Source organism: Rhinolophus hipposideros (assembly GCF_964194185.1).
Source record: "Rhinolophus hipposideros genome assembly, chromosome: 10".
Taxonomy (NCBI): domain Eukaryota; kingdom Metazoa; phylum Chordata; class Mammalia; order Chiroptera; family Rhinolophidae; genus Rhinolophus; species Rhinolophus hipposideros.
The window spans coordinates 23,309,691-23,332,125 of NC_138056.1; the positions used below are offsets into that span (position 1 = coordinate 23,309,691).

At 46.4% G+C, this 22,435-nt stretch overlaps 1 protein-coding gene across 3 annotated transcripts in view; it reads right to left on the bottom strand.

The window, feature by feature from the left end:
* The window catches only part of KIAA1549L (KIAA1549 like), a 268,405-nt gene that overhangs the window by 66,148 nt on the left and 179,822 nt on the right, over positions 1–22,435 (bottom strand). For all 3 annotated transcript variants that reach the window (XM_081063643.1, XM_081063642.1, XM_081063641.1), the window contains 2 exons: positions 15,962–16,125; positions 3,667–3,857 (listed from right to left, as the gene is read on the bottom strand). In XM_081063643.1, coding sequence (XP_080919769.1) covers positions 3,667–3,857; positions 15,962–16,125 — 355 coding nt within the window. The remainder of the gene's footprint in view (positions 1–3,666; positions 3,858–15,961; positions 16,126–22,435) is intronic.

The following is a 22,435-nucleotide window of genomic DNA, read 5'->3' on the forward strand; positions in this document are numbered from 1 at the left end:
GGGGAAGAGAAAACCATAGATGGATGATGAGTATGCTCTTTGGTTTGGCATTTTAGAAACTTCCCGAACGATCAGAGGCTCCCAAGGTCAGCTGAACTTGAACTGGGGTGAGATGTCTCCCACGGTTTTGGCTATGACATAGCCAGCCCTTAGTAAAATTATACTGTTATGGTAAAATCATGAAGCAAATGTAGAACTCACTCAGTAGTGTAGACATCGTATTCTTTATCTGTATTTGTTTTATAAGCTAATATTTCTTAATAAAAGTCTGTGAGTAAGTAATTGAATTTGGTTAGCAAGAGTAGACTTCTTGCTAATTCAAGAAGAAATTCTGGAAACAAACTCTTTAAAAAGAGAAAAAATGCTTGTTCTAAAAAATTTTTTTTAAAGAAATCTTTACATAAGTTAATTAGGATGGGTGGAAAAGAATTTTTATTCTTCCTGGCAGTGCTATGTTAATACTCTAATTTTAATAATTTTATTTATTCCTTTTCAGTGTCCTATAGATGGGTGACAAACAAGCTGTTAACATGCTTTTATTGTACTTGGCAAAAAATGAGAATAATTACTGAGTAGGTAATACTATTTGCTAGTCAACTCAGATAAATCATCTATTGCAGGAATAGATGTATATTTCTCTGTATAGATGTCTATTTATAGATGTATATTTCTGCTCTGCTAAGGCTCTCCCTTGCTGGAGTAGACTGTTGCAGTAATGGTCCCAATTTTTTCATATCTTCCTGACCCAAGCTTGGGTAGTCCCTCTCCCAGAATGACTCTGGACTTGACCAAGCCTTTTGCTTTGGCCAATAGGGCAGTCGCAAATATGACACAGCAGAGACTTGAGAAGTGCTTGCACTTTGGGGTTTGTTTTCTTGCTGCCCTCGAAACGCTGTAACCACCCTCTGAAAAAGCCAGGACTGGCCTGCTGGAGAATGAGACCATGTGTCAGGAGGCCCCAGGTACATGGCTACCCCAGACAAGTCTATCGTCAACAAGCCAGTCCGTTAGACTTCCACCTGACTACAGATGAATGAGTGAACCCAGCTGAGATTAGCCAAGCCTACCTCGGACCAGAACCACCACCCAGCTGAGCTCAGCCTAAACTGCCGACCCATGAAAAATCATGAGCTAAATAAATGGTGGTGGTTTTAAAACTGTTGATCTTTAGAGTGGTTTGTTGTGGAGCAATAGATAACTAATGCACATGCCCTCAAGCTTCTTTCTTACAACAAGCTGAAATCCAGTCCCGTTTCCCTGTGCCTCTTTCTGAGGTACCAAGAGCTCTTAGGGAAAAAAGGACTCATCGCTTTCCGCTTGACTGAAATACAAAAACGTGTGTATTTGATCCAGACAATCCTCTTCCATCTTCCTCAGACTACTCCCTTCTTTTGACTTCGTGGATTCCACTCTTACTTTGTTCTCATGCCTTTTTTCCTGATGCTTTCTGGTCTCTTTTGCTGATTCTATTTCACTCTCTGGGCCTCTGAGCACAGCCATGTCCCGAGTCAGTTCTTGGATCTCTTTATCTACACGTTCCTAAGTGATCCCATCCAGTCTCATAGCTTTACATAACTAAGCACTGCCAACTCCTACATTTATATTCTACCCTGGACTTCTCCTCTGAACTCCACACTCATATGGCTAACGGAGTTCTCTACAGCTCCACTTGCATGTCTAATGGACATCTCAAGTTCAACATCCAAACTCTATCGTCCCCTACAAACTCTTCTTCTCCAGTCTTCCCCAATACAATCAATAGCAAATTTGTTCCTCTCATTTCCACACTCCACAACATTCTATCAGCGAATCTTGCCAGCTCTTCCTTCCAAATATCTCTAGAATCCAATCATGTCTCACGCCACCATCTCTCTACTGGACTACTGCAACAACCATCTCACAGGTCTGCCGGTTTCTCCTCTGCTTCTCTACAGTCTATTTTCCACACAGCAGCCAGAGTGAGCCTTTCAAACTGCAAGTCACATCATGTCACTCTTCTCAAAACCCTCCGATCTTTATTCACAACAAAAGTCCAAGTCCTGACGTTGGTCTATAAAGCCTGACATGATCAACTTCAGGCAACCTCTTTGACTCAGCTGCTACGACTTCCTCCCTACTTAACATCTGTCTCTTTGGCCTTTTTGCACTTTGTTAAGCAACTCAAGAAGTTCCCTCCTCTGAGACGTGCACATACTGTTCCGTCTGCTCGAGACATTCTTTCCCCAGATGGCCTTGAGGCTTACGTATCACTTCAGTCAGGTCTTTTTCAACTGTCACTTTACCAAAGAGGCTTTCCCTGACTTCCTGCTAAAATAGCATCCCGTCCCCCTCTAGAATCTCTCTATCTCCTCGCCATGCTTTGGTTTTCTTCTTCATACTTATCATCACCCGACCTATGTTTCTCTGTTTATTGTCTATCTCTCCCCACCAGATTATAAGCCCCATGAAAGCAGGCATTTTGTCGTGCTTGCCGTGGTATCGTCAGTGCCTGGCAAACAACAAATAATCAATAAATACCTGTTAGGTGAAGGGAGGGAAAGGGGGAAGGAGGCAGGAAGGATGTAGCTTTTCCCACCACTGTGGTCTCAAGGCAAGAGAGAAGGGGCTTGGCAATGGGAGTTTGTTTAGCAAGCCACAGGGCTTGCCATAGGGTTCATTACCTCTTTATAAGGCTATTGCAAAGTGCTTATAATGAGTCTCCTGGCCTGTAGCCTAACCTCTCCCATCTATTATCCGCATTGCCACCCGAGTCAGCTTTCTAAATTATAGGCTGGATATTATGTCTTCCTAAGAACTTTTAGTGGTTTCCCATGGCCTAGAGCATAAAGGTCAAACTCCTTAGCCTGGCAGTTAAAACCAGCCACAGTCTTAACTATCTTCTGGTTTTATCCTTTACTACAGCCCAGCCACTGTGAACTCTAAACTCCAGGGACATTCCCCATTAAGTGAACATGACTGTCCCTCATCTCTCCCAACTTTTTCAGACTGAATGCCTTTATCTCTTCTAACTTATTGACACTCCACTCACTCTTCATGCCCCATCTAAAACATGACCTCCTCCTAGATGCTTTCCCTCATCAGAATTATAAGATCTTCCTCCTCTCTTTTTCACGGCACTTTCTTCAGAATCCATGGTTGGCACCCACACGTCATGCTTGGTAATCCAGCTATTTGTCTCTCTGTCGCTCCATCATGAGATCTTTGGGGTCAGGAATAAATTTTAAGTCTCTTCATAGCCCTTCCAACATCTGTCAATGTAGTCTGTTCATAGTAAAAACTCAATAAATGGTTTTTGAGCTAAAATAATAAGCTATTGAGAAACTGCCAGATAAAATATAGCTACACATGCTGAATCAAAGGCATTGCTTTTAAAATAAGTTTAAAAATATACGTGTGACATCAGTGCCAAATTTATTATAATAAATACAAACTAAATCTCTGCTGTTGTGGTTGATCTGCAATATAAAACCTTACAAAGTGTGGCTCATGAGAAGCAAGTATTGGGATTCTGCTCATCTCACATACTCTCCTTTTCACATCTTCAAAATGAGCATAGAGGGGAATTGTTAAACAGAACAGTGGAATTAACTTGAGGGCTTTGGCTGCTCTCACCATCAATTACTTCTCTTGCTGACTCAAAGAGGCAGACGTTGGTCCGATCCCTACCTCTTTCTGGTTTCCGTGGACTTGGCCGTCTTGATGGTGCTTCCGTCCTGGAGGACGTCCCTTTCCTGTGAGGCAGGGGCATCTCTAACAGGGAGTGGGAGGACCACCGTCTCCTGGGTCACAGGGATGACCTCCTCGTCCGCCCCTTGCTGGCCCAGGTGCTGTTTGGCATAATCAAAGCCTTGCACAGGCTGCAAAGAGAAAACCCATTTGCAGTCATATTTCTGGCAAAGTGTGACTCTAATGGCTGCTTTAAGAGAAGACAGGTGGAAAAGTGCATGTGATGGGACCATACTTAGCTTTCCAATAAACAAAAGGTAACTCAAATCTCCATCATAATTTCTGTCTCCGCAAAATCAGGTTCTGTGTTAATGCCACCTTGCTAGAGAATCTCTATAGATAAGGGTTAATCAGAAAAACAAATAGACCAAACTATACGCAAATATGTGTGTGAGAACAAACTTTGTTCAAGAATTTTAGACCACTAATTTTAAGTCTATGGCTAATTAGAAACTCTTAATTGATACGTCATCACTTAACTCTTGTGCTATAACAGGCTCGTGACTTTGCCAAGTGATTTGAACTCTGAACCTCAATTTTCTCATCTGAGAAATGAAGATATACATATCTGCTTCACTTCCACCACCCTTGGTTATTCGAGGGGATCACAGATATGACAACACAGGGAAAGAAACATGCTACCACATGAGGCAGTACAATCATTAATAATAACATGGAATTTATGGAATCACTATTTAATCCAGAGCTTTCCCTTAAGTGGGCTCGCTCTCCTATAACTCATTACTAGGAAATTAGCAAGGCTTTTATTGCACAATGTCCAAAATCCCAAGTGAATAGGGCAGCTGTGAGCAAAACCCAACAGACATCTATTGTGTTGTTCTGGCGTGTTTAAACAATTCCTGGGAGTGTCTCTATTCTGCATTGCATCCCAAAGCAGCACAATACAGATTTGAGGCAGGGCAACAGTGTAATTAAGAGCCGCAGCTCCAAAAACAGATTGCCTGGATTCAAATCCCGACTATGTCATTTATTAGCTGGGTGTCCTTGGGTAAGTTACTGAAATTCCCTCATCAGTTGCCTCATTTCTAAAATGGAGATAATAATAATGTCAACAGGATAAGTGTGTGTGTGTGTGTGTGTGTGTGTGTGATATTTAATCACCTTCAAAGGGATGCTGTGTGGATTAAGTAAGTAAATTCAAGTTCAGCATTTAGCTAAGCGCTTGGCACATAGTAAGTCATTGATCAATATTAGTCAATACTGTTTGCCTTCCTACTAAATCATAGCCCACATTAAATAGCAATCAGTGATTCTCTTCAAGAAAATATGGGGATGAAACTCAATCTCTACCATTTGGGTTCTATCAGAACTTGATACGATCAGAAGCTCTTCGTTCAGCAGCTAATGTAGCCGAGAAATATAACAGGAAGGCTCCAGCTAGAGTTCACAGTCTAGGACTATGGCTCAACCTGTCAGATCCTGACAGGATCTGTGTCTCAGACAGAATGGAGTTTTATTGTTAAACCCAGCAAAGCTTCCTATTTTAAGCTGTCTGTAGTTTTGCCGTAGACAAGTCCTCCAATTCCGTGGGACACTGACTCTGACAAGTGTACTCACCTCTCCCTCTTCTCTGAGACACTCAGACTCTGACCCACCTGGTAACCTCTGACATTCTATGCCAGGATCTGGGAATGTGTTTCTGAAATAGTGTTTGTCTGTTAATTTCCCTCCGCTACCTTGGTGCTACATGAAACCGAATGGAGCTTTGGATGACTTGATAGTGTTTCTAGAATACTAAATTGTCTGCTCCTCCTACAACCAATAGGTTATCATCTGGATTCAATTGAAGTGTTTTCAGAAGCTGACCTCTTCTCTCCTAGTCCACTATTTTATTGACTCCTGCCTTGGTCTTCCTGCTTCTATTGCACTCCTTTCCAGACTCACCCTTGATAAGCCTCCAAAGTTATCTCCCTTAAACCACACCAGGTCATTAAAAATGTTTCATGGCACCCAAACTCCTTGGCACATTCTGGCCAAACCTACCTGCCCAGCCTCATCTCCTATTGGTCCCTTTCCCACAACATCCCCATGCCCCCATTGTCTTATTCAGCTTTGTTCCAACTATAATTGTTGAGTGCTGGCATGTGCCAGGGACTGTGCTTGTTGCTGGAGAATAAATGTGAATAATAACCGGCCCCTTACCCTCAAGGAGCTCCCAGTTTCAGCTTCACTTGCTATTACTGATATAGTACCAAACACATTACATAAACTTGTCATTTCATCCTCACTACAGTTCAAGGAGGTAGGTATTATTATGATTCCCCATTTTAAAGATGAAGAGACTGAGGTTTACAGAGGTTAAGCAACTTCCCCAGGCTCACAAAGCTGTCCTGCGGTGGAGCCAGAACAGGTAACCACGGCTGGTGTGGTGTGGTTCCTAGTGTGTCAGAGAGGAATTGGAAGTCTCCCATGGCAGCGAAATCTCCCACAGCAGCAAAGATTTCCCAAGAACCTAGTGATGAGGACAAGCTGTCTCTGGTCCTCTCCCTCTCCCCCTTACTCTCTCTGGATTTGGCTCCTCACCCTTCACACTGGGTTGAAGTTATCTGCTGGATACTGCAGGGGACTGGGTGGATGATGGGTGAGAAGAAATAGAGACATTAAGGAATTAGAGGCTTAAAAGTTGGCTATCGTACTTAGGTTAATAACAACCTCTGCAGATGGTCAGCACTTAGAGCCTGCAAAACACTGACGCCTCATTTTGTCCTCTCAACAACCCCAGGAAGTAAGCAGGGCAAACATCATAGTCTTCCTTTTACAGGTGAGAAATCAAAAGGTCAAAGAGGTTCAGTGACTTGCCCGAGATCACACAGCTAAGTGGTGAAAGACCCAAGACTCGCCCCTTACTCTTCTGACTGACAGGGTAGGGCTCATTCAACCTCGACTTGAAAATTACCTGAGATTAACTAATTGCCCATCGGACATACACTATGCCCCTCAATACCATTAATACATCTATGGTATCTATAGGTGTACTAATACATATAGATGTATTAATACTTTAATAGTGTCTATAGTTACTTCAGTGAGGTTTGTAAAATTATCAAATCAAAATCTCCAGTAATTTCAAAGGTACCCAGATATTTTAAGAAGAAAGCATGTGCAATAAAAGCCAACTTGTCTATAATATTTATTATATACCTGATATAGCTCAAAGTAATTGATATAAGTCACTTAATCCCACAATAACCTATACGTGAACACTGTTATCTCCATTTCACAGATGGGAAAATTAAGGCAGAAAGAAGTTAAATGCAGGTCATACGGATAGTATTTGAGAAAAAAGAAACAGTTGGGTATCTTTGGGGGTAACTGGTCTGCCTGAGCAGTGGGTCATGCCAACCAACCACTGCAGCCCCTCCAAGCTCCTTCTGCATCTGAATATGGCCCTAACTAGTGTCTCAGAAGGTTGCCTGTTCCAGGAAGCCATGTTCTCTTCAATTATATGAAAGGAAAAACTGGGAAAAGGCTGCGAATTCAATGAAAAAGAGTAGAGGGAAGTGAACTGGGAAGAAAGGAAGTGACAAAAAGGCATACCACCTGGCCCTCCTGCATTTATCAGCTTCTCAACATTCTACCTGCAGAAGCCCAACTGACAGCAATGGTAACAGGGTTCCATCAGTGGTACCTTGTCTCTGAAGAAGGGTACGGGCGTGCACACCCTGGCCTCAGCTCCCAGAAAAGTCATACTCACCTTCTCTTAGCATGTTAAGTCTATTACTGAGTCTCAGCAAAGATCCCCGGTAATGTCCTCTGGCACTGCAGCCTGCGTTCTAAAGAGGCAGTGATGTCCCAAGAGACCAAGAGGCCAGCCTCCTAGTCTGTGGAGTGGTGGCGAAGGCTAACTTTTTCATTCCGCCTCATCCCTTGATGTGAAATGAATTCTGCTCACACACACAGATTGTGAGAAGTGATGCAGGCGGCTCTCCCCTGGCAAACACTGCAGTGTCCCTGGGTTGCAAGAGCAGCAGGACTGCAGTAAGAAAAGGCAGTTCCACCCTGCTTGTTTCCCATGATAAAAGGGCTTTGGAAATCAAAGTGCGTAGCCCAGCCTCACTGAGGGAGACAACAACCAGCGTCACCCAGCACAAGTGAATTTAATCACCTCATGGAACCTAAATTAGCTTGATTTACAATCTCAGTCAGGTACCTCTCAAAGCACAATGCATCGGATAGAAACATATAAAGGCGGCTATGAGAACCCACAAACATGAATCTGCTCCAGCTTCAGATAGTTTTCAAACCAGAAACTATGCTTACATCACATGCTGGCCAACTTATCTTGGCAAATTAATAAAGTTTTGGCTGAAGCTATAACACAAAGATGGCATTTACGACCTCTGTATAACATGTTTTGCATTCCTGGACTGGGCTGCCGTTAGATTCCGGTGATTACTGCTATGTCTGAAAGGCTCAGGTTGTAACTAAGCTAAGATGGAAATGAAACACCCCTTCCTGGAACAGCTTCATTTTTCACTGCTTGCGTAATTACCAGCATCATGCTGCGTCTGGGAAGCAGGTGGCTTTGTGTCAAAAGAAGCAACATTCTTTAGGACTTGGCTCCTCAGTAGAGAGTGTCTAATCACGCTGCAGCTTTTCAACAGGTGAGTCGGTTTAATAAACAATAAAATTCATTTGATTTCTTCTGCTAAAGCGAGGTATGATCACCCACAAAGAACAAGGCATGCGTAACTCCCAGCAAGGATGATCTCCGTGACACACATTCCAGTGGACATGAAATTTCATTCACTGCACAGGTCGTTTCTGCACAGGTGGACAAAGCTCAGACGGTCAGAGCTGGAAGAAGATTCTACCTGAAAAGCTCAGGGTTCAGAGAGGTGTCTAAAGTAGAAAAAGCCCAAACATTCAGACAGGGGCCTGAAACGCTCCTCTGTTGAGAGTTGAGAATTATGTGACTGGAAAAGTCCCGCAGTCGCTCTTCCATTTGGATTCTGTGGGGACAGAGTCCCAGAGAGCAGTTTCTAGGCTCTCGGCCTCACATGGAAAGGTGCTGGCTCGGGTAGTAGATGGCTGTCGCTGTGGCTAATTGACCGTCAGCTGTAACCAGTTAGCCAATTAGCCACAGATATAACTGCCGTGGCTGCGCTGGGGAGTCGAGTGGAGAGTTAGTCGGTTGGTTGGTAGGCAGGACAGCAGGTCGCACGTCGTGTGAATCCAGCCTCCAGTGAGACCATAGTGGTATGACTCCCCTACCTATGGCTCCGTGGGTGTTCCTTTTTGGCCTAGTCATATCCTGTGTTCTTATATGGGGAGCGGGACTAGAGGCCCCACAGGCCGCCCCACATGACAAATGGCGCAGTGAGCAGGGTACGGTGCCGGCCAAAACTCTCCGAAGGATGCTGGAGCCGTTTGTGCGTATGAAAACACAGTCTCGGGAAGCCCATGAGGAGCAGGGCCAGAGACTGGGAGTGTGGTCTGCCTGGGAGACTCAAGCCTCCAGATGGCACACCACCCTCTTGGCCATGGAAGGTGTTGCCCTCATTTTGGTGATATGCTGCGGCCTTAGGCTCCGAGGGTTGTGGAGATCTTACACGGAGGCCTCCACCCACTCAGACGCCTGGCGCAGTGAGCAGGATTCCGACCAGGTAGGAATGGCATCTGACTCTGGGCAGGAGGACAGGTGGCCCCCACACAGTGTATGGTGCCTGGTGGCCACTGTTCTCAGGAGACGGATCCCCAAGGAGGGGTGGGAGGACATGGACGGCTCTCCAGCCAGCGTGGAGGGAGCCCTGCAGGCTCTGGCTGAGCAGTTGCCGGAGGAGGAGAAGGCTACAGCCGGCCGTGTGGGCTGGATGTTCCTCACGGCCTTGAGTCTCAACATGGAAAGTGTGCTTAATGAAATGGCCCAGGTGCCGGACCAAGTGTCCCGGTTGGAGGCGCTGGATGCCAGGGTCCGCCTGTTAGAAGAGGGGCCCCACAGTGGAGACTCTGAGGCAGAGGCAGAGGAAGCCAGTGGAGACAATGTAGCTCCCAACCCCCAAGCCCGGCCAATCTTGAAGCAAAGGGTAAATCGTGAGCAACCTTTAGGCCCAGGGGGCATTGCTGCAGGCAACCCACCTGTGACTGAGTTCACAACCTTCACCCCTTATACTCCCACTGAGTTGCAGGAGCTGGGGAGGCGGTACAGTCAGAGCCCTGGAGAGCCAGTCTCGGCTTGGCTGCTACGTTTATGGGATGAGGGAGCAGACAACATTCTCTGCTCCCCTGGGATCCAGTGCATCCATCCCTGTGACAAAGGTTACAGAACTGCCATAGGTTGGCCCAAGACCAGGGCAACCATTCTCTAATGGAGTGGCTCACTGCTGTGGTATGCACAGTATGGGGACAGGCTGGCGAGCTGCCAGACCTTGTGAGTCAATGGCAGTCATATACAGAACTTACTCAAATCATCCATGAAATGGGTATGAGACATGCTATTTTCAACCCTAATATGCAAGGGCCGGATGATGAGCTTTTTACAGCCAGCATGAGAGATCTGGTTTTGGATACTGCACCTGCGAGTGCTTTTGGATCCTTGGTCGCCATTCTTACGCCCTGTGTGGGGCGACGGATCCATGAAGTTACAACTGCCATGGCCACCCTAGGGGATGTTGAAATTCGGAGGCAAAGGAAGTTAAGACAGAAGGTCCGAACAGTTGAGACCTGGAAACCCAAATCAAAAGTAAAGGGGTAAGGTCGCAGGCCTCAGAGAGTAACACACGCACAGATGTGGTGTGATTTCGTGGCAGCAGGGGTCGAGGTAAAAATAGACCAACAACCCAATGCACTCTTGTTGGAACTTTGGAAACAGTGGTGTCTGGAACAGCAATTCCGGAGAAGCCTGAAGGAGAAGTCTGGGAAAGCGCGACCCGTGACCCTCCAGAACTTCATGCGACCACTTGAGGCTGAATCCCTTTGGCTTGATTAGGGGTGGGGCCAAGGTACCCAGTCAGAGGGGACGAGCAGGGACCGGAGGCCTCACGTGAAACTGTCCATACATTGGTCCCCTTCTAATGTGCAGAGGGTTTTAGCCCTAATTGACACTGGCGCAGACTGCAGTTTTGTTTATAGGAACCCAGAACTATTCCCAGGACCAGCAATTTGCATTGATGGCTATGGGAGAGAGACTGTGACTGTAAAAGCTGTTTCCTTACCTCTAGGTATAGGAAGGCTTCCCCCTCGTACCTACAAGGTTTATGTCTCCCCCGTTCCGGAGTATATCCTAGGGATGGACATGCTACATGGCCTCAGCTTACAGACGTCGGTAGGAGAGTTCCGTCTCCGGATCCGGGTTGTGAAAGGGGTGACACGCAGGCATGCTCACCATACTCATCAAGTGTTGCCACAGCCCTGGCGCGTGGTTACAGTGCGACAGTACCGCCTGCCAGGAGGGCAGAGATTGGTTGTACAATATTGGAGATGGAGAAGGCACATATTGTGAGGACAATGCACGGTCCCTTTAACTCCCCAGTATGGCCTGTCAAGAAGCCAGATGGGACCTGGCAAATGACTGTGGACTATAGGAAGTAAAATAAGGTGACACCACCCTTGCATGCTGCAGTGCCTTCAATATACGATTTGATGGATCGTCTGACTGTCAGCCTGGAGACATATCACTATGTAGTGGACTTGGCCAATGCTTTTTTCTCCATTGACATTGCACCCGAGTGTCAAGAGCAGTTTGCTTTTACTTGGGACAGGCGGCAGTGGACTTTTCAAGTCCTTCCGCAAGGATACTTGCACAGCCCCACTATCTGCCACGGGCTCGTGGCCCAGGATTTGGCACAGTGGGATCGCCCATCCTCTGTGGCCTTGTTTCATTATGTCCATGGTATTTTATTAACATCTGATTCTCTTTCAGATTTAGAGCAAGCAGTTCTCTCTCTTCTCTGCCACCTGAAGTCACGCGGCTGGGCGGTGAATGAGGAAAAGGTCCAAGGCCCTGGCTTATCTGTCAAGTTTTTGGGTGTTGTGTGGTCGGGTAAGACAAAGATTATACCTGAGGCAATTATTGATAAGATATAAGCCTTTCCCCAGTCGACCAAGGTCTCCCAACTGCAGAGGTATTTGGGTCTGCTAGGATATTGGCTGGCGTTTGTACCCCATTTAGCACAAATGGCAAGGCCCTTGTACAACATGATAAAAAAGGGGGGCCTCCTGGGATTGGACAGAGGCTATAGAGAAAGCCTTTGTTGCCACAAAATGGGCAGTGCAGCAGGCACAGGCTCTGCAAGTAGTGGACCCTGGCCACCCATTTGAACTTGATGTTCATGTAACCCAAGAGGGGTACGGTTGGGGCGTCTGGCAACGGCAGGAGCATCTCCGGTTGCCAGTGAGATTTTGGTCCCAGTTGTGGAAAAGTGCGGAAGTCCGCTACTCTCTAATAGATAAACAGCTGGCTGCTGTGTACGCAGCCTTAGTAGCCACAGAAGCCATCACAGGAACGGCACGGGTTCGAACAACCGATCCCGTCCAGGGTTGGGTCCGTACATGGACCCAGGGACCCAAAACGGGGTGGCACAGACCACCACCCTTGCCAAGTGGGGTGCTTACTTGGAGCAACGTAGCACCCTTAGTTCAAGCCCTTTGAGCACAGAGCTACAACAGGTCCTGGGGCCTGTGGAGCTTGTAGCCCAGGCTGAGCCAAGCGCTCTGCCTAGAGGGGAGGACTTGGAGTCCTCGCCCTACAAAGAAGGACAGCCACCAGTACCTGAGGATGCCTGGTTTACTGATGGTTCTAGCCGAGGGGCTGCAGCTGTTTGGACGGCTATTGGTGTGCAGCCCAAAACAGACACCATTTGGTTTGATACTGGGATGGGCCAGAGTAGCCAGTGGGCTGAGCTATGGGCTGTGTGGATGGTAATCAGCCACGAACCTGGGCCCCTAGTTATTTGTACTGACAGCTGGGCAGTGTTCCGGGGCCTAACATTGTGGCTCCCTACATGGAAACACCAAAACTGGTTGGTAGGACACCGTCCACTGTGAGGTCAACCCATGTGGCAGGACCTCTGGGACCTAGGGCAGAGAAAGGAGGTGACCCTAATGCATGTCACAGGTCACTCCCCCTAAGTGTCCCCAGGTAATGATGAAGCAGATGCCTTAGCACAGGTCCGATGGTTAGAACGGGCTCCTGCCACTGATGTGGCCCATTGGCTGCACAGGAAATTGCAGCACGCTGGAAGCCGAACCATGTGGCAGGCGAGCAGACGCTGGGGTCTGCCTTTGAAATGGCAGGAGATAGCAGATGCCTGCTATGACTGTGCCGTCTGTGCCCAGGACAGCCCCCAAAGGCGGAGGCTCCCCTGGGAGACATAGCAGATTACGCGAGGGAGGGTGCCCCTCACTGGCTAGCAAGTGGATTACATTGGACCCCTGCCTAAGGCCCGCAATGCGATATCCACATTTACAGCAGTGGACACTGCTACGGGGTTGATGTTTGCTTGGCTGTGTCCAGCTGCAGATCAGCAGCATACAGTGGTCGCTCTTACATGGCTGTGCGCCCTCTATTGGCACCCCCAAATCATTGAAAGTGACAGGGGTACCCATTTTATGGGGCAAGAAGTGCAGCACTGGGCTGCCAGGATGGATGTGCAATGGTTGTTTCATGCTCTGTATAACCCACAAGCAGCTGGCATGATTGAACGCTATAATGGTCTTTTGAAGCAAGGTCTCCGGGTGTCAAAACACCCTCCCACGATGCGTGACTGGGCCTCGCGTCTATGGGACATCCTGAGAGTCCTGAATGAGAGACCACAGAAGCGAGGGCCCGCACCAGTAGAAGCTCTGCTACATCGAACGGCCGCTCCCATTCAATTACAAGTTACCACCAGTGAGACTCTGTTAAAGCCAGGCTACGGCAGAAATGGAAACATTTTGCTGCCAGCACCCACATGCTTGAAAGCAGGGGAACGGCAGCAGTGGACTTGGCCCTGGCAGGTCAAAAGCCCCCACTGTCAGTGGTTGGGCCTGATAGCCCCATGGGGGCCGGTTTGACTCATGATTTGCAAGTGACGCCAGGGGTGGTGGCTGAGAGGCCACCGCAAGTGACTGTAGTATACAGAGGTCCCGACACTGGTATGATTTTGCGGGGAACCTATGTGCTCTCACTATGGCCTATTATGGGGTCCCCTGTTCTATTACATGTTGAAACTATGCAAGGGACCCCAAGCACTGCCATAAAGGTCTGGTACCACAAACCGGGAAAGGTGCCAGTGGCAGCGACCCTCCTTTCCCAGGACAAAAAGCTGGCATGTATCCTCCCAGATGGAAGGGATTTGCCATTGTTGGTTCCCAGGACTACTGTTTCCTTCCGTCCATAGGTGCCTGGGGCTAATATGACACAGAGACCCTCGCAGAAGATGCTTGTTGCGTAGATTGTGAGGCGAGACCCTGTAAGGGTGGAGTGTGGGGACAGAGTCCCAGAGAGCAGTTTCTAGGCTCTCGGCTTCACATGGAAAGGCGCTGGCTCGGGTAGTAGATGGATGTCAGCTGTGGCTAATTGACCGTCAGCTGTAACCAGTTAGCCAATTAGCCACAGATATAACTGCCGCGGCTGCGCTGGGGAGTCGAGTCGAGAGTTAGTCGGTTGGATGGCAGGCAGAGAAGCGGACAGCAGGTCACACGTCGTGTGACTCCAGCCTCCAGTGAGACTATAGCGGTATGACTCCCCTACCTATGGCTCTGTGGGTATTCCTTTTTGGCCTCACCATATCCTGCATTCTTATGTGGGGAGCGGGACTAGAGTCCCCGCAAGCCACCTCGCACAACAAATGGTGCAGCAGGCAGTGTCTCCTGCATGACAAATGGCACAGCGAGCAGGGTCTCCCTCATGACAGGTTCCTTAGCAGTAAAATGAAAATAATACAACCTGTCCTGACTACGACCTACCCCATAGGGCTGCTGTGGTGAGCAAATGAGGTGACAGACCTAGAAGAGCTATTATTACAGACCTATTATTATTATTATTTTAAATTTTATTGGGGAATATTGGGGAACAGTGTGTTTCTCCAGGACTCATCAGCTCCAAGTCGTTGTCCTTCAATCTAGTTGTAGAGGGCACAGCTACGCTCCAAGTCCAGTTGCTGTTTTCAATCTTTAGTTGCAGGGGGCGCAGCCCACCATCCCATGGAGGGAATTGAACCGACATCTTTGTTGCTGAGAGCTTGTGCTCTAACCAACTGAGCCATCCGGCCGCTCTTCCAGAAGCTCAGCGGCAGCTGCTCGTTGTCTTCAATCTAGTTGTGGAGGGTGCAGCTCACTGGCCCATGTGAGAATCGAACCAGCAATCCTGTTTTTCAGAACTCATGCTCTAACCAATTGAGCCATCCAGCAGCCCCCGTAAGGTATTATTTAAACATGGGTTATCACAGGTTATTATATTTCCTTCAGGGATTACCATGAAGGGAGCTACGTGACTAGAAAATGAGCCTTGAGAATTTCCTCAGTGTATTCCACTCCCAAGCAACCAGAGGGGGCCAGGGCAGACGTGTAGAGGCTATGGAGAGCGGATGGGGCTCCCAGCTTCATTGGAGCCACCAAATTGGAGTTTGACAGCTGGCTGTCCAAGGCTCTGCAGCTTGCCCATCATGGCAGCCTTTGAAGATAATCCACTGGAAGGAGGAAAATTTTGAGGGTCTAGTATGCCCTGTGTCATGAGCCAAGAGAACTGGCTCTAACATCAGTTTTAGTTTTTACGAGCTGTGTGATCTGGAAGGAGTCACTTCTCTGCAAAAGGAGGGTGTCAGATTAGATGACCACTCAAGTCCCTTTTGGGTCTACCTAGCTCCTAGTTTTCTGTGCCTCAGTTTGCTCATCTGTAAGATCAGGGCCCTTCCTCAAAGGGTTGCTGTGAGGATTAAGTGAGTTGCGACATGTAAAGCACTTAGAAGCACTTAGGGCAAAGAGCGAGCATTAGCTAAACATTAGCCATCATGTCCTGATTATAAAAATAAAGTGTTCAACGAGGTGACTAGACTGAACAACACTTGAATCGTTCCCTTAAAAATGGTTAAAATGGTAGATTTTGTTATGAATATTGTACTATAACTTAAAAAATATTCAAACACAAGTTAATACATGAATGTTCTCCTTCTACACAAGGGCTCAATGGGATGTTTCTGAAGGCTCTGGCAGTGGCCTCGAGAGCTGAGAGCAAAGGCGGCAGAACCTCAGTGGTCTGGCCCCCTGACCCTCTCCGCCCACTTCCACCGCGTACCTTTGCTCTCTGAGGCAGGTTCATCACGGTGTCCGGCTTGAAGTCGTTCTTGTTCTTGCGGCAGAGCACGGCTGTGATGATGATGATGATGACCGTAACCACGGCAATGGGCGCCAGCACGGCCGCGATGATCCACAGATTGTTGGGTGGGTTCTTCACCACGGCTATGGGAAAGAGCCAGCGGGAAGCACGTGACAAGGAGCACTGGGAAGGGGGAGGCAACCCGGAGATAAATCTCCCCCCCAGTCCCAAGTCACGAGTGGGTAAGGGGTTTAAGGTCAGAAAGGCTCTTGCCTTGGCCAAGTTACTCAAGGTCTCCAAGCCTCCATTTTCTCATCTGTAAAATGGGGTGGACACTTGGCGAGGCATCAGTGAGACAAGATACAGGTGGTGCTTTGGTAGGGGCTCACTCAACACTCGCCCTAAATATTATTACTAAGAGGAAGAGGAGGAAGACAGATCCGGATCCATTTTCCTCACTGGTGATGTCCAGGAGTCAAAAGAGAAGAGAGAAGAAATCTGAGGATTAGAGTGGTGCTGGAGTCAGGAGGCAAAGACCTCAGGGAGATGACTCTAAATATTGTAGTGAAGTCACCCTCTGAGTAAGCAATGATTAAAATGTAACCAAATGGAGGGACTTCCCTACCACCTTCCCAAATGACTGGCTGGGGAAGCTGGAAATGCCTCTGTCTAATCAAAAGGATCAGGCTATTCTCAGAGTAAAGCAAAGAGACAGCAAAGCCTTAGTCCGTAGGAAGAATGTGCTATTAGAACTGTAAGTGCTCCAGGGGGTGGGGCTGGAGGTAGTTAATCTGCAAAGGGCAACAGGATGAAAGTAATGCTCCATATCATGGTGGGGGGTGGCGTTACACAGGTGGTATACACATTTGTCAAAACGCAAATTATATACTTGAGATCTGTATATCTAACTGCATGTAAATGTTACTGAAAAACACCACCAACAAGTATTGAACTCTGGCAATGATGTGCATGCTAAAGTGTTTCAGGTCAAAGCCTACTGATGTTTGCAACTTACTTTGAAATGCATCAGAAAATAAGATGAATTAACATGCGAATGGAGGGCTACACAGATAAACAGATACATGATAATAAAATATAGTAAAACGCTAATTGTGGAATCTAGGTGGTGGGAACATGGGTGTTCACTGTATAATTCTTTCAACTTTTTGATAAGTTGGGTTAGGAAAATGTAAGAAAAAGCCCCCAAAGGTGGTCAGTTAGCTCAGATGGTTAGAGCACAGTGCTCTTAACAACAAGGTTGCTGGTTCGATCCCCACATGGGCCACTGTGAGCTGCACCCTCCACAATTAGCTCGAAACAACTACTTGACTTGGAGCTGATGGGTCCTGGAAAAACACACTAAAAATAAAATAAAAGTTTAAAAAAACCAAACAAAGAAAAAGCCTCCAACACGAGGAGGATAAGTGTCCCCATGATCACTGGTGAAGAAGCTTGGAAAACACTTCAGTCCAATCAAAAGAACCGATATGTTCTTAGAACTGGAGTAAAGAAAATTGTAACAAAAGCAGTTGTCTGTAGAAATGAAGTTATCGGAAGGGAATGGGGTCTGCAGGACATCAACAAAAAGAGAACAAAAGGTCAGGCAAGGATTTGTCCATATGCCCCAAATAGCAGAAGTGGGTAATCTGGATGGAGGGCATCTGGTGGACCAGATGGCCACAACTGGCTGTTTCGGCTTGGTGACACCCAAGTACCAAGTTCTCTGTCTCCCACTCCCTAGATGATCACAGACTCATGGCTTTGAGTACCATCAGTGCTCTGAGGATGCTCATTTATACATCTCCAACCTTTACCCTGAACCCTTAGACTCTTATATCCAACTGCCCACTCCAATCTCCAGTTGGGTACTCACGAGATATCCCAAATTTAATATGTCCAGAACTCACTCTCAATTTCCCCCAAACAGCTTTTCTTCCTGTGATATGCTCCACTCCAATAAAAAGGCAATTCCTTCCTTCCAGTTGCTCAGGCCAAAAACTGCCATGAATGTTGACCCTTCTCTTTTACTGTCACCCAACATCCTATTCATCAACAAGCCCTGTCATCTCCATTTCAAAATATATCCACTTCTTTCTATCACCACTGCTTTCACTGTGGTCTACCAATATCTCTCACCTGAATTATTGCAGTGGCCTCTTACCTTGTCCCTGTCCCCTATAGTTTATAGCAACTGGAGTGATCCTTTAAAAACTCAGACCATAACCCTCTGCTGCTCAAAACCCTTCAGAGGCTCCCACCACACTCAGAGTAAGAGCCAGAGTCTTTATAGTTTCTATACGACCCTAAATGATCTGCTCCACCAAGCAACCCAGTTACTTCTCTGGCCTTATAGCCCACTGCTCTTTCCTGAATTCTCTCTGCTCCTGCTTACTAGCTACTTACTAGCTACTACTGTTCCTCAGGAGTGCTGGACATGCTCCTGTCGCAGGGCCTTTGCACTGGCTGATTCCTCCACACGGAACGTTCTTCACCTAGATATCCACATGGCTCCCTCCCTCCCTTCCTTGTGTCACCCTGTCTGTGAGGCCTTCCTTGTACCTTATATAAAATAACAATCCTTGCCCCTGGCACTCTCCATCCCCGTCATTCGACTTCATTTTTCTCTAAAGCAGTGCTTCTCAAACTTTAATATGCATATCAATCACATGGGAATCTTGTTCAAATGGGGGTTCTGATTCTGTGGGTTGGAGTCGGGTCTGAGATTCTGCCTTTGTAACAAACTGCCAAGTGGTGTCCATGAAGCAGGCCCCCACGCAAGACTTGCAGTGGCAAAGCTCCGAAGCATTTATCACTATCTGGAATGATTCATATGTATTTGCTCCTGTTTGTCACCCTGCCGCCCCTCCCTTAGAAGGTACACTCTAAGAGGACAGGAAATGTTTTGTCTCTTATTCTCTGCTGCATCTGCAGGGCCCAGAACAGGGCCTTGCACATAGTAGGTGCTCAATTAAAAGTTGAATTAAATATATAAATGAACTACCATTATTCCTGTTGTAAGTATGCTCCCCATACAGTTTTTTGTACAGGATAGAGGAGCAGATGGTTAAAAGGAGAAGTACCATCTCCTTGGTAGTTCTAGTCCATAGTTTAAATTAATATACTGCCAATCTGGTTTCTATAACAATCTCTTGTAAGTCTGGGTAACCTGGGTTAATTCTCCTGATCCTGCTGACTCTGATGGCTCTTAAACCGGCAAAGCTGAGGACCAGACTCTGGAATATAAAGATGCTACAGGTAAGTGCCACATACCTGCCTGAGGAGCCAGCCCGTCTCTCTCTGTGGGACTTCAACCACCCCGGTTCAACTGGTACCTTAGCCATGATCTCTTAGCCTCTCACCAGCCAGCACTTGGATCTGGAGTGCTACATTAGTACAGAAAAACTTTTCCCAGTTTTTATCAATCGGCGATCAATCACATTATTAACTTCCGAAAACAGCTTATTAGATAATGTGACTCTGTTGACATTAAACATTTAATTGCCGCTGCTTTTAGTAGTTTGGTATTTATAGGTGAGTTTTATGCCAGTAACATTTTTTAAAGCTTAGAACTGCTGTGAAAAATATCAACATGGTTCTTTTTGGCTACGCTATTCTATCCTGATAGAGAAAAATTTATAGTGTATCCGAACACGATACCCCAATATATGCCGACTGTTTTTCATTAGCAAGAATGAAATATTTACATGTGTTCTGCTATTACTCAGCATTATTGTTTTGGTGGTGCTCTCTGTAAAATCCCTTCACTTCTATTGAAATGGGGAGAGAATAGATTTATCTTATGGACATTAATAAATTCATTTGACAGTGGTCAAGGCAACAGTAAAATTAGGTCAACTGAAGTCATCCAAACCCAATACAGCCATTGGCATAATGATCTAAAACTACGAAGTCCTGGAAGAGGTGAAAAAGAACAAGTGGTTATTTAATTTGCAAAAATTTCAGTAGAGGAAGGACTGGAAAAGGAGACAACACGTGTTGAGTGTCTACTGTGCGTTAGGCTCTTTGCCCAGATGCCCTTCTATTCCCAACTTGCAGGTGAGCAAACTGAGCCCTAGGGAGGTTAGATATTTTTATAAAAAGTCATTTCTCTGAAATACACACTGAAGTTAGTTCTCAGTTAACACATGATGCGTGGAAATGTAAGGTGTGTGAGTGTATACACACACGTACACACACAAGGTATTTGTCAGAAAGAATGAAGTCAAAAGAGCCATATAAACTAAGAATAAATTATTATCATGTGGAATGATTGTTGAAAGGAGAAGAAATCCATTCAAAACAGTTTCCAGCTCACGTTTTGTGGCTGTCCAAACGTCAGAGTTTATGACTGGTGTGAGTAGACGCAGAAGAGGGTCTAGCCCCAGGCCTGGGAGCTGGTGACTGCTCAGGCCACGTCGCTGTCCTGCCCAAACCCTCCAGTGGCTGTCATCTCACAGCACAGCCTGTGACACTCATGGGATTGTGGTCCCTCATTGCACCTGTGACCTCATTGTTGCCGCCCTCCTCCATCAGTGATCTCCTCGCTCAGTCTCAAACTCCCCCCGACCCTGGCCTGGAACCCGGTGCCTAGACATGTTGGTCACTCAAAGGTTACTTCGTCAGTGATCATCTTCTTGACACCCTCCCCCCCCAAAATTTAGAATCACAACCATTATCTCCTGGACACCCCCTAGCCCTTCCCTGCTTAATTTTTCTCCTTGGCAATAAACATCTAACATTTATTTTGTTTATTTGATCTGCCCACTCAGGAATGTGAGCTCCATGAGGGCAGGGGTTTTGTCTGATTCATTCACTGTCATATTTCCAGTGCCTAGAAAAGTGTCAGGCACATAATAGATGCTCAAAAAATATTTGGTGATGGAATGAATGAGTACAAGTTCCTTTCACCAAAGGGTCAGTCCATTGCTTTCTGTAAGTGACATTTTTGAGATAAATGCCTGATGGCCATATGAGGTAAACCCATTCTTGCTCTGATCAGCTTCAACATGGGGAGAATTTTCCCTATTCCACCAGCTGGATAAAAGCTCTGAAGGGCCTCTTACTCCAAATCCTGGAGCAGATGAAACCTCACTGGAAACTCAGGAGCTTCTTTAGAAGTCACTGCTGTCATTACTCAGAGGTGGCATGGCTCAAGTGGGCATTGCATACTCTGTTATAGGGCGCTGCACGTAGGGCGCTGCATGTAGGGCGCTGCACATAGAGCACTGCACACAGGGTGCTGCACACAGGGCGCTGCACGTAGGGAGCTGCACGTAGGGCGCTGCACATTGGCCCCAGAACCAGTGATTTAGAAGACACTGGAACACACAGAACACTAACACCCTCCCTTCAGAGGAACAAGGTTCCTTGAGGGCTGAGGTTAGGAAAGTTTTGGAATTCCAACCTGGATCTCAGGAGAGAGGTTAAAGTTAACACTAGATTTTGAGAATGATGTAGATATAGGTTAGAGTTAAAATACCAGAGAAAATTCTCATGTCTGGGGAGAGTATAGCTAGAGAACAGCTTAAAACCTATATAATTTTACTAACCAATGTCACCCCAATACATTTAATAAAAAAATAACTCTGTTCCTCCTCTTCTTTATTGGTCTTTGCTTTTTCCTCACCTGATCCTGGGCAAAGAGGCGTCTGTCCTCTAGCTATACTCTCCCCAGACACGAGAATTTTCTCTGGGATTTTAACTCTAACCTATATCTACAGCATTCTCAAACTCTATAGTGTTAACTTTAACCTCTCTCCTGAGATCCAGGCTGAAATTCCAACAACTTTCCTAACCTCAGCCCTCGATATTTTATCAGCACCCCCTTGACATCCCAATAACACCCCTTAATATCTCATCACTTTAAACTCAACATGGCCCAGACTGAATAAATTACCTTCTCCCTTCCAAAAATGCTTCTCCTCTCCAATCCCCTTTGTATTTTCATTAACAGCACCCTATTCTCTAAATTATATGGGTTCATAATCTTTAAATCACCTTTCCTTCTTCATTCCGTCTTTCCTTTAGTTCTTCTACCTTATGGAGAAATGAGACTTTCATCTACCACTTACCAAGTGCTTAACACATGCCTCATGATCGCACTAAGCCCTTTACATGCAATAATTGTCTCGTTTATTCCTCCAAGTAGCATTATTAAGTCTATATATTCATGTATTTATGAAACCATATATATAAAACATATATGTATAAAACCATATATGATGTCTGACAATTAAGTTTGCAAACTTTCTTGCAATGATGTTGCTAACCTTTTTTGGTATCAGAGAAATTATTCATTATGAATTTGTACCAACTGGACAAACAGTTAACCAAGTTTACTATTTGGAAGTGCTGAAAAGCCTGTGTGAAAAAGTTAGATGACCTGGGGCCGGCCCGGTGGCTCAGGCGGTTAGAGCTCCATGCTCCTGGCTCCGACAGGCTGCCGGTTCGATT